Source organism: Atta cephalotes (assembly GCF_000143395.1).
Source record: "Atta cephalotes unplaced genomic scaffold scaffold00012, whole genome shotgun sequence".
Taxonomy (NCBI): domain Eukaryota; kingdom Metazoa; phylum Arthropoda; class Insecta; order Hymenoptera; family Formicidae; genus Atta; species Atta cephalotes.
In genome coordinates, this window is record NW_012130076.1 from 2,986,156 (window position 1) to 2,999,608 (window position 13,453).

Sequence of the window (13,453 nt, forward strand, 5' to 3'; positions counted from 1 at the left end):
ATATTTTTTTTAGAACTTTACATTATTACAAATTTTCAATAAATATTACCTAATAGCTGTTTCAATAGGAAAGAATTGTAAAATTAGTTTTTTTTTCGAGTAGTCGAAAATCGATCTCTGTTCTAGATGTACCAGTTATCGATACAGAAATGATCCAATGATCAACATCCTTTATTTGCTTGCATCTATTTATTAACTCAATTATGCTTATGATGATTACTCCGTAGAATGTCTAGATAATAACAATTACGGATCTAATTTTTTTATTTGGATTTTGGATACGTTATTATTTGATTTACAAGAATTTTTGTCGGCCTATTTAGTCATAGTAATTGACAGATATGGCGATTACTCGAACGATATATGCTTCGGTAAAGCAGTGTTTGTCACGTAAAAAAAACCTATGTGATTTGATCTATGAAATTTGTATGAATAATATATGATGGTGTACGTAAAACTGCGATTTTGATTTATAACTCGAAGCTCAATTTAATTCATGCAAGTAGCCAATACTCCAAAATCACACGAGATGTCAAACAATGTCTCTTAACTTCACGATGAAGCATTTGAAATCACGCATAGGCTCGGTTGCTGCACATATTCAATTTAATCAATAGTTTGAATTCATATATTTACGAGTTCCATGTAACACAACATTGTAAATACTTTCTTGAAACTAATAAAAATATCAACTAAATCTCTTGATCGACAAAAAGCACTAAAATATGTCTTTAATATGTGAACCTGATGATGATTTCTGGGCCAACTACTTTACATACAAATTTTCTAACTAAGCTTTCATATTAAATATCTAAATTTAATTCTAAGTGCTCAACATTAGTTGTTCATGTAATCTTTAATTCAAACCAAGATTTTTATATATATTATATATATATTTCTTTATATATTATATTTATATATATATATATATATATATATACACGAAGTATAAAATTTGTATACAAAACAAATATTACAAGATAACAAAACTGTAATTTTCCACTTTTTTTTCGTTTTTGGCATAAAGTCGACCGGTTTGGACTACATTATCGTTTATGCTTTAATTATGGAGAAGGATTTTTTAATCTGTAAAGGCAATTAGAAAAATACTTGTTTGAAAAAATTGATAAAACAAATTCATTTTAGGATCCTCTTAAGCATCAAAATCTGCTTTGATCGAATATGATCTTCCTCATTTATTTGTGTTGATCATTTTTCAATTAGTGTAAGGTCGACTAATTATACATATATATATCAAAAGGTTCTTTGTGAACACAAATTTTACACCTTTGGTGCGTCATCAACTTAAAAACTTAAAAATATTATTGAGCCTTATTGATATCATACATCTTTTGTTCATTACACTACATTATATGTGAAAACTTATTTAAAATTTTTCATTATAATCAATGGTTTAGCAAATTCTGGTTTTTAAATTATATTTTGTCAATGAAATGAATCTCCTTGTTGATCACAAAATACTGCATTGCTACTCACATATGTTAAACGGGAAAAAATTCTTGACCGACAGTTATTGACAGACAGTGATTGAAAAATATTAGAAGTGCATGACCAATATTCTGCATTGAGAAAAATTTCTCAATGCTTGCTCTTCATTGAAACTAGACGAACCAGAAAATTCTGATCATGTTAATCAGAATTCCAGTTATCTCAATTAGAATAGATTTAACCAGAAAATTCCAGATTTGTTCATTTCCAAGAATTTCAATTAATGCAATTAGACTCTTTTTTTAATGTGAGAACAGTATTATTAATAGACTCATATAATTTAATTGACAACGATCGTATTTTATTATCGTTGTCAGCAAGCCTAATGACTAATTCGTTATGAATAATAATTTATTGTAATTACTTCGTTTCTAATCAGTTATGGCTTTTTTTGTTGTTCTTACGGTTTACGAAGCAGTCGCCTGTCAGCCGCCTTGAAAGTTACGGTGATAAACCGATAAGCATGTAAATTTGTTCGTACAAGTCATCGCGCATTCGGGTCGAATTGTAATCACTTCGCGAAGTTACGATGTGCAAACTAGCATGTGTTGTTTGAAATTTAAAAACATTACGCTGCACAAAGTATTCGTACAAAACGTTTTATTATTCGTTACTATGAAACATAAAATAAATCTAATAGTAACAGTGAAATTTTTATTTCTATTCTGTATACTCGATTTGATATATTTGAGAGAAATTCTCTAACATAAGATATCGAATAAAGTCGTTATATGTAACTGGATATTGACAGGATATCGAATGAAGTCATTATATGTAACTGGTAAAAGAAATTAATTTTTTCCGCACGAGTGAAAAATATATTATAAGATGTATTATACAGAAAAAACGATTTTGCTAAAATATTTGAAAATTCAGCTTGTTAATAATTGAAAATAATTTGAAAATAATTTTGTTAAATTATCAAAATAATTACAAGTGTTCCAGGTTATTAGAATATTAAAATGTTTTGCAGCATTGCTCATCATGTTTTAGTTTGTTATGCAATTATTTTGATGATTTAACAAAATTTTTTTCAACAAGGAAGTGAAAATTGATCGAAAAATGTTCAACAAATAAGCGAAAATCGTAATTAAAGCGGATCTTGATATCTAATAATATTTTTGCATGAATTTTATAATTTTTCCAATTTAAACAAACTGTGCACCGATTATTGAATGTTAAAATTGTTTGCAGTATCAATATTTAAGCGTTCTACATAATTATTTTGTAGTAATTATTTTGCTAGTCCAACAAAATTATTTCCAGATCTGTATCTTAGCATCCATTTAGATACTTCGGCAAAACTATTCTTTCTGTTTATGAATACTTTTTTCTTTTTAATAACATGCTACATAAAGTCAATAATTTACGCGGAACTATTATTAATGTAAATTCCTCTTTCTTACATATTATCGAACGAATCATATTTTCTTAATGTAATGTAACTTTTCATGTTTTTGAAAGATAATTCCAAGTAACTTGCGCAAGTAACTTGTTTTATTCGCTTTACTAGTTTAATTGCGGATTTAACTTTTATTCGTTAGTTAATTATTTTTGCATTCATTAAAAAATAAAAGAAAGTACTTACATACTGGATCAAGATCTTAATATTAATAATATTCTCTTTTATATTTATACAACTTGTATGTTTTATATCTCTGTACAAATAACTTCAAGCATCATTTTTTTATATTCTCGTATATACATTTTATTACTGTTGATAACTGATTTGTAACTTTTTATTAACTTTATATGATTTGTCCTATGTAATAGATTAATTTATTAGATATCGATATCCGTCAGATTATGAAATCAATATTCGCGCTAAAAAAAATTTATTCGTATGAGACGGAAAATTTCATCCATCATTTACAGAAGTTATCCTTAAAGATTACAAAGACGGGAATATTTGAAATTTCTCTGATGCACGTACGGTAAACACAGTTATTAGTAATTGTTTGAATGAATGCCAGTTGTAAGATCGTTTATGCCAGCAGGGATGAGTCTTTACAACGAACACGCGGTCTCAAATCTATTACGCGTGCGAAATCATTTGTTACTTCCGTTTAGGCTTTGAGTAAAGTGTCTTTGAAACATGTGTTCGCATGGCGGCTGACTCGAAATGTGCCGTAACATCCATTAATTGTAAATGATCTTGCACGAGCTATGTTTCGCATGATTGCTTTACGTGTTAACCATCGCTCGTTTAGCTAGCAATCTAATAAGTTTATTTCTGCTCAGATTGCTAATGTCATTACTTATATTATTATGTTACTTATTTAAGAAAATTGAAACTTTTTGTGTTATTTGATGGAAAATTAATTAAATTTCTGATTACTGATCCTTAGAAAAAAGTATATTACATTTTTTTTTATACAATATAGACATGTTTATTGTTAATTGTAATCAACTTGCAATTATTAATTGTAAAGCAGTAAAGGTTCAATATAACAACTGAATATGCAAAATCAGTTCCATTATATTCAGATAATATTTTATGAAATAATATCTTATTTGTAATAAGACTTTATCCTTGCGCTTATAACACTTAAACGACGCGTAATATAATTCTCAAGAGGCCATTTGGTTATCAACTAAATGCGTTTCTTTTTCTTGCACTTCCTATACAAGGACGATGCTCTTCTTCATGTTAGAAATAGCTGTTTAAAACCCGTCTGGTTCGCTACAAGTTATTACGTAGGCCGTGGGCCGTCGCGTTTATAAGTTCGCGGTAAAACATTGAGATAAGGTCCAATTAGCTTATCAAAAAGGAAGGTTAGGTAAGTCGAAAAACAAAAAGGAACGACGATAATAATTATAGACCCGTCGAAGAGAAACGAAATCGACGAAGAGATAACCAGCAATTTTTACGCGCATATACGACCATTGTCATAAAACTCATAAATAATTTTTCGTAATGATCTTCTACTACTTGTATTTAGTGCACGTCATGAGTCATTTAACCTTGGTATGTCAATAGTCTTTAGAAAAAAACGATTATCCTAAGCCACACACGATAAAAATATGTGGAAACGCTAAATATATAGTTGACAGAAAAGTGATACATCTCTAAGTTTCAACAAAGAGCAACTTTTCCGCAGATCATTTTTAACTCTTAATACACATGATTAAGTCATACTTGTCTTGTGCATTCTTTCTCTTTGAAATATTAGGAACATCTGATTAAATAATGGTCTCTATTCTTCTCTTTTTTAAATACAACTTTACGAATATTTTGTAAATATATATGTATATATGTATATATAAGAATCACTTAATTTTGTATATTTGTAAAAATAATGAAAAGTGATAACCCAGAACATAATCAACCTAATATATGTAGTACAGGATCGATCGAAATCATCACGTATACTAAAAGTTCTGAACAACGTTTTAATTAAGATAATAAATAACTTTACCTTTTTCCGTGTTATGCTTTTAATTACATATATTTTTTTAAACTATGTCATAAGTTTTCAAAATTCGGACACTGTAACTAACTTTTTATTTGTCTCACTTTTCTATCAACGTGGCGATATGTTCTGTTTTCTTGCGACGATTGGATGTCGGGCGGGTTGTTAGCCCATTGCTAGGCGTCGGAACGCGAAAAAAGGTGCGTGTGGATGGCGTTCTCCAGAATGTCTCCTCCTCACCTCGATCCCCATTGGCGACGTAAACGACAAAAAAGTGTGAGAGACTTTAAAATTTACGAGACTCAACTTGCTCTGTCTCAGTTGCGCGTTCAACGCGAGCAAAACGTTTAACGATCGTCGCGCGGTTGACTATCAACGGGGTACAACGATATTTACGACGACCGATTTTTTGAACGGTACATTGTGGGGTAAGGAGTGGGTGTGCATGATGTGTCATCAACCGACGCGACCAGGCATCCATATAAATAGTATTATATTTCACATTTCGTTACAGTTCAATAAATATCTTTCAAATTTTATTTACATAGGCGGCGGAGATTGCGCGAGGGACTTAAGAGAGAAACCCTTAAGAGATTAATCCTTTAACCGTAGTCGCGATCACAAAAACTACAGAACGAACATTCTAATCAGTATGTTGAAAAAACGTTATTACAACTGATTAGTCGCGTCAACTCTTTAAGTGTCGATATGGCAGTATTTGCAGTCTTAAGCTTAAAGATTCATATTACTTTGAAATATCATATTTAAAAATGATTAAAGAAAAATGATATAAGAAATATTTTTCATTATTCGAAAATTCTATTTTTAAATAGTCGTCGTATTTGAAGAGCTTAAAGAGTTAATCGCGAAGAATAATAGATTTTTCGCTCAATAGTAAGATTTCTGTACTACTAGTTAAAGGTTTCACGCGCATTGTTACAGCGTTGCAAACCGCCGTTGCAACGAATTGAATGATAATTTTCTTGCGGCTATAATATATTTACTTTATATTTCGCGCCGACAGTAGAAACGAAATCTGTCTCTAACGTCGAAGAGATTATTTATGGCACTAATTCGATCGTCTGCGAGTCAATCACGTGTTTCACCAAACATCACATACGCGCATAATAAATCTCGCGAGGATTGCTTCTTATAGCACACACAAAATATCTTCGGAGAACATTGATAATATGTGTGATCTTCAGATCTGCGAATCCAGAAAAATACAGATCTTCTTGATGACTTGGCAATACTGATGAATGACTTGAATAACGATAAGAAAAGTTTTTCTTAATTTGTCTCACGTCACTATTTTCTAATCCATGATGATTCTCGCGTAGTCCTTGTACGATTGTATGATGTATCATTGTATGATTAGACGTATCTTACTTGCGCGTCGAAGTCTTCCAACGCTGCAGTTACAGGAACGTGATAAGATTTGTAAGATCACGAATCATACGATGATCAGCCACAGCCGTGTCGGTCACTACAGTTTCTCCAGCGCGCGACTGTTTGTCAGCAACTCCCTGGTGAGTCTCCATACTTGCTTCGCGGCGTTTTCTAGACCACTGGGCGATTTTCCCTTGAACAGATCAAGATTCGGTAGGAAGTAATGTGGGCACCTGCGACACTGCAGGCAAGAAATTAGCTGCAGAAATATGCCGTTTATTCGCTCGGCCAGGCAACCCTCATCCCATTCCGCCTCATGCGGATGTTTCTCGCACTCATATAGTAATAAGGTTTTCATGTGATAGCTGGTGACTGGATTCCCTGGTAGGTCGAGATGCCGGTCTCTAAGAGTCTTCAGTATACTGAGGCAACGCCTCCTACTCGCACCTTGCAACAATCGATTCTCCGCATCGATAAACGACAACGCCCAAGCGTCACCCTCCATGGCAGACTGTTTGCCCTGTAGGCCTATGCATTCTTTCGAGAGCATATCGAAACCTTCCGCTTTCACCTCAGCGACGATGTTTGGATGAGGCCAGGGTATGTGTGCGATCGGCCAATGAGAGGCTGATCTGGGCCAAAGTCCGGCGCATTTAAAAGCTGGCGTAATCTGTACGACGTATCGCTCGCGTATCCGCAGCTTCACCTCGGTTGTGTCAGCAATCATCTTCACTGAATCCCGATACGTGCACTTGTCGCAGGCCTGCGCCACTAGGGTTTGAAATCTCGAGCGTATCTTCCTGGCTGACAAGTAACCGGACGCGGTGATGAATTCCACCCAGAGGGACATGGATCTTTTGCGTCCGTCGCTGAGCTTTAGCACGGCGCAGCCCGGCAGGGTGCCGTCATCCACAAAGTTTAACACGCCCATCTGATTCAGATAGATGACGATCTCGAACTCCGTCGGCGAGATAACGTCGAGGCCATCGAACCGGCCGTTATAATCCGTCAAGGACGAAATGAATCTCGGCTCCTGCACCTCCACCTCTTTTAGCACATCCTGCACGACTCGACACACCTCCTGAATGGTCTTCGCTACTTGACTTTTTCTGTTCATCACCCGTTCGCCGAAGTACTTATTGAACTGATAGACCATCCTGGAGTGGGATGATATCATATCAGGCGGTACCAACATCGTGCACCGCCCGTAGTCCACGGATGGTTATTATATAAATTTCAGCTTCTCCGATTCATTACATTCTCGTTTCTTCTCATCCAGGCTTTTTTTCTTGTTTCACGTTGTCATCGAGCCTTGCGCGATTTATCGCATTGGAAAAACGCGATACTTGTTGCTCGTGAACCGGCGTTTGATTTCGTTAAATTTGTTTTTCACCTGGTATTTACCAGAACGCACTGCGTGTTGGAGACACCAACGAAACGAGAGGAAGAGGTATCACGAGCGTCTCCGTGCAGGAGCAGATTGCCGACTGCGCTGATGTCTACCTCCTCCGCGTCACCCATCCTCCGCGGCAAGTACGAACGTACAGTGTTGCTGGCACGCCTCCTCCGGCAGATTACGCCTTCTGGTAAGGTTTTTTAGCCAATCGGAGGTCTGCCACGCTTTACGGGCGTGGTTAACTGCGCCAGACCTACAAGATCGATCCGGCACAGATACTTCAGCGTTTATGTGTAACGTGCATGATAGGGGAACGAAGGTAACGCGAGGCAACCCTCGTGGTAGCCCTTCTTCCTCTCCATGAATTATGCAGGAACTGCTTAGTTTATTTTCCATCCACGAGGGCATGGTACCTCCTCTGCAGCCCCTTAGTTATTCCGAAATTTTAGACATGGTGGACCACAACCTTGTCTGTATTACCGGATAGAGTTACCTTGAATTCCTGTTCATATGTCAAAGATATTTTACTTTCAAAAGATTGGCAATGGAAATTAATGGACTATAATAATTATTCTTGATCAGCTAATGGGATTAGGTTTATCAAAAAGTCCACTCTTTTTAAGCATAAATTAATTTAAATATTTTTAGAACAAATTACTTTCAAAGCATTGACATTACAAGGCAACTATTGTAATCAATTGGATAAGAATGATCGAAAAATATCTTTTTTGGAGTATAAATGCATTTAAGTAATTTAAGTATTTTTAAATCAAATCGATTGAGAAATAATTAATATTTTCATTTCTTTATAAAAAAATGAGAATAATTACAATTTTGACAATAACAATTGCAATAAAAAATTCATTGATGAAGCAATTGTATCTTCTAATTCCCTTCTAATGGGAAATTATTCCCATATCATTTTATGAGATATGAGACAAAAAAAGATGTATTCTTTAATAAAGAAAAAATTAAAAAGTACAAAACGATCTTATAGCATCTTAATGTATCTTATAATAATAAAAACTGCAATTTCTTGTAGTAAAAAATGTAATTTGAGATTCTACAGTCAACAGAAATCTTTACTGTTCGTGTTAGAGTGCAATAACAATTATCATTCGTATTTGGAAATGGCCGAACGCGTAGTAAAGCAAGAAAAGTGAATGGCACCGGTTAACAAATGTCATCACCAGAAAAGGAAGATGCGGAACGTTAAGGATAAAATTAAGATAAGAACGTGATATTCTAGGTAGGTTTATAATGAAGTTGATAGTCTTCGCTTCGGCTGCCAACGAGTCGTTCAAGGCTACTATAACATACATGTTAAATAGGTATTTGGCATAATAATTGTATAGTACATGCGTATCACAATTGGATATACAACACATTAAGAAAAATGTATTCCTGTAAGAGAAAAGCTACTCTGCTGAAAGTTAATTAATGTAGATACGATCATATTTTACTATTGCATGTTACGAAACGTAAATTTACGAACCAAATTATGAACTAAATGTTTAGCAATTCTCAAAATAAATTTGTGAAGTTAAGCAATATTTAATATAACAAAAAATTACTTATTTTTGTTATACGATGTATTTTATACGATTATGTATTAAAATAATATTTTCATAGCAAAAATAATTTAATTATTGATATGAAACATAATTAGAATGAATAATATATATTTAAAAATACACACACACACACACACACACACACACACACACACACACACACACATGTTTATATATACATATATAATTTGTTAAATAATATTAAAAAACATAATGAAAGGATGTTATTTTATCTTAAAATCTCTTTGAGATTTTAAGATAAAATAACATCTTTTTTTAAAGTAAATAAATGTTTAGTGGAAGAAAAATTAATGTATTTATTCATTATGTACATTTTACGTGTTTCAATGTATAATACATATAATACGATTATAAAATAAATATTATTTAAATCATTTAAATAATATAAAAGAAGTATGTATACCACATATATACATATAACAATAAGCAATGAAACTATCATCGGAAGCTTATTGTTAACTGATTATAAATATCAATCAATAAGAATAACAAATCACATTTTGCTTGGACAAAGAAATAATTATAATAATATTTAATTGAAACGTTTTACACATTTTATATGCAACTGTTATTTTTATATGCATTTTACATGCAAATGTTTATATGCACTTTTTAAACAATCTAGAATGTGAAAATGATACTGTTTCATTAAGACTTAAAGTGTGAAAATTCATTTGCTAATACAGTTTCATACAGAATATCATTGAATTTTCAAAAAACATTATGTCTTCGGAATTTACCTTTTTATCTTATTGCTATTATAATTCTGGTATTTCGTTGTTTTAATTGAGATGGAGTAGTTATTATTGCACAATTAGATGAAATATTCTACATTATATATGTTTCAACAGAATCAATTACACAACGTGTCCATTGCATAACATTTCACATTAATTATCGAGAATGCTATACTTAGCACTTAACTAGTCGCATGGGTATTATAAGTTTAATTGATGTGACATTGCTTATTTTACAGCAATTTACGTCATTCAAAGTGAAACATTAATATAATGATTATAGGGAGCAAATTAAAATACAACAATTAGAAGAATCATTAAATTATATCTTCCGGCATATACCTATGTTTAGATAATTTAGTTGATCGTATACTTTTCGCTCTTTTTTCCTCTAAATTTCTATAATTTGTGTAAATCGTTATATCGAAAATTATAAAATTGTTTCCATGTATTCATAAGGATATCATTCGATTGATTATATATATATATATATATAGTTTTTTTTTAAACAATCAATAAATAAATATCGTTTAGTTCGCTAAAATATATAAATATATTTGAGTTTATTTTATTTAATAGACGAAATTTTTACGATACACACACTTGTATAAATATAATCAATTTTAAAACAAGTCAAATATAATAGCTTCGCGTATAAAAGATATAGGTGGATTTGTAATTACATAATCGTTTGATTTCCATGCGACTGCTTAAATATTAAAAAGAAAATTAAAACCTGAGTTATCTATGATCATTATTGCTCATTAAATTGCGATTGAAGGAAAACGAGTACAGTTTAAAGTCTGTTCTACAATAGGATCGCAAATCATAAACCGTAAAAAATTAACCAATTAGTCGATTATTTTTATATTCAACTGTGATTGGCCAATTTCTTACAGCTTACGACTTGCAATCTTATTGTAGAACAGGTTTTAAACGGCTTACGTATCGAGAATTATTTGTAACAATGTACCAAGCCCTTCATACAAGCGTGTATTAAGTAATAACAGTAACTACAATACTGTTCGCGTGTAGTATCGGAGAAGCACGTAATACCATGTGCTAGAAACGTTTTCAAAATCGTGTCACACGTGTCGTTGTTTTTCTGTTTTCGTCGTCTCGCGTTTTTTCGTGCTTTCGAGCAGGAGGACGCTAAAGCTTCTCCAGTGCACGGCTATTCGTGAGCAACTCCCTCGTAAGTCTCCAAACTTGCTTCGCAGCGTTTTCCAAGCCGCTAGGTGACTTTCCCTTGAATAGATCGAGATTTGGCAGGAAATAATGCGGACACCGCCGACATTGTAGGCAAGATATCAGCTGTAGGAAGATACCATTAATACGATCGGCCAAGCAACTCTCGTCCCATTCGGTCTCGAGAGGATGTTTCTCGCACTCGTGTAGCAGCAGCGTCTTCATGTGGTAGCTAGTGACGGGATTCCCAGGCAGATCAAGATGTCGATCCCTCAGAGTTTTGAGTATACTGAGACACTTTCGGCGACAACCGCCCTGCAGCAGCCTGGTTTCCGCTTCCGTAAAGGACAAGACCCAAGCGTCGCCCTCCATTGCCGATTGCTTGCCTTGAAGTGCGACGCTCTCCTTCGATAGCAGGTCGAAGCCCTCTGTCTTGACTTCCGCCACCAGATTGGGATGCGGCCAAGGTATGTGCGGTATCGGCCAATGAGCGGCAGATCGCGGCCATACGCCGGAGCATTTGAATGCCGGCGTGATCTGTACGACGTATCGCTCTCGTATTCGTAGCTTCACTTCGGTAGTGTCGGCGATCATCTTTACCGAATCCCTGTAGTTACACTTATCACAGGCCTGTGCTACCAGAGTCTGAAACCTCGAGCGTATTTTTCTGGCCGAGAGATAGCCAGACGCGGTGATAAATTCAACCCAGAGGGACATGGATCTTTTACGTCCGTCGCTAAGCTTCAACACGGCGCAGCCCGGCAGGGTGCCGTCGTCAACAAAGTTGAAAACTCCCATCTGGTTCAGGTAGAGGACCACCTCGAATTCACCCGGCGAGATCACCTCGAGACCCTCATAGCGGCCGTTACACTCGGTCAATGAAGAGATGAAGCGTGGCTCCTGCACTTCGACCTCTTTGAGTACATCTTGTACGACCTTGCACACCTCCCGTATGGTTTTTTGCACCTGGCCCATACGAGCCTGTACCCGTTCGGCGTAATACTTGTTCATCTGGTACAGCATCTTCGATGGGCCACCCATAATATCTTGTGGAACCAACATCATGACGAGACAGTCCGCGTTCGATGATCCTGAGGATGTTCACTCGTTTCGAACGAATGAGTCTCATTCTCTCTTGCGTATATTCACTCACTAATCATGTCATTGATGTCGTTATTGTTATCGTCAATCGTTTTCCCGTGCATGATTCCGACGGCACCCGGGCGATCACGCTATGTCGATTTTCAGGTCGGGGGAAAGGCACTGCTCAAAATTTGCAGTCTCAAAAAAAAGATCGCCCGGAACAGGTTACGGATGACGAACCGTGCGTGCCTAATCGCGCGGCAGGTGTACGTGCAACGAGCGCAGCTCGAGGTGTCCCGCGCGCGCGACGACAGAGAAAACGTCGCTGACCACCGGCTGGTTCTACTGCTTGTTGTAGTTGTGTGCTCCGTTGCTGAAGTCCCGCCTTCCAAACGACAGGATCACGTGGAGCGTGCGCGTTGTTACCACGCCTCCTGTCGTTCCTCCTCCACTATTCCTCCTCCGTTCGTGGTACCATCGCTATTGATGCGTAGCGATAAGCTATGCGATTTAAGGAACTCTATGACATTCCATTGCGAATGATATTTCGGCAATATTTCTGTCTAGCCATACCTTTTATAAAAAATGTCGAAGAATTTTTGTAGAAATTATTAATAAACTATAAAACATAGAAATATATATTGTATATTAGCAATAATAATAAGGCTTGAAAGAAATTTTTATTTAACTATATCTATTCTAATTTTTATGGAAAGTTTCCCGAAGAATTTTTCAGGGTTTTTTCAATTAAAACAGAAACATTTCATATCATCATTAAAAATATAATACTCGAAATTTTATTTCTTTTTAATCATAGTTTGATTTTCATGGAATTTTAAGAAATTCTTATGGAAATTTTTAAATAAACTAAAACATAAAACAAAGATATTATGATACATAGCTTGACAATTGATATTTTTGTCTAGCTACAACATTGATTTTCACAGAAAATTTTGAGGAACCTTTGTTTAATAAATTGATCATAGAAAGAGAAAGAGATGGGGGGGGAGAGAGAGAGAGAGAGAGAGAGAGAGAGAGAGAGAAGAGAGAGAATATTAGTAGTATATACTAACAAAACGAACTAAGTACGTTACTTTAAGTTTAAAATTTTTAAAGTAAAGTTAAGTTAAAGTTAAAGTTTAA

At 34.7% G+C, this 13,453-nt stretch overlaps 3 protein-coding genes across 3 annotated transcripts in view; 1 reads left to right on the top strand and 2 right to left on the bottom strand.

Annotated features, from left to right (window-relative positions):
* Positions 1–13,453, top strand: part of LOC105617196 (neurobeachin) — a 222,104-nt gene that overhangs the window by 177,213 nt on the left and 31,438 nt on the right. The gene's annotated exons all lie outside the window — the stretch shown is intronic.
* LOC105617195 (protein mab-21) lies at positions 6,409–7,506 on the bottom strand. The gene has a single exon (XM_012198759.1). It carries the CDS (start codon positions 7,504–7,506, stop codon positions 6,409–6,411), a length of 1,098 nt encoding a protein of 365 aa, XP_012054149.1.
* LOC105617194 (protein mab-21-like) lies at positions 11,192–12,292 on the bottom strand. The gene has a single exon (XM_012198758.1). The coding sequence runs from the start codon at positions 12,290–12,292 to the stop codon at positions 11,192–11,194; it is 1,101 nt and encodes a 366-aa protein (XP_012054148.1).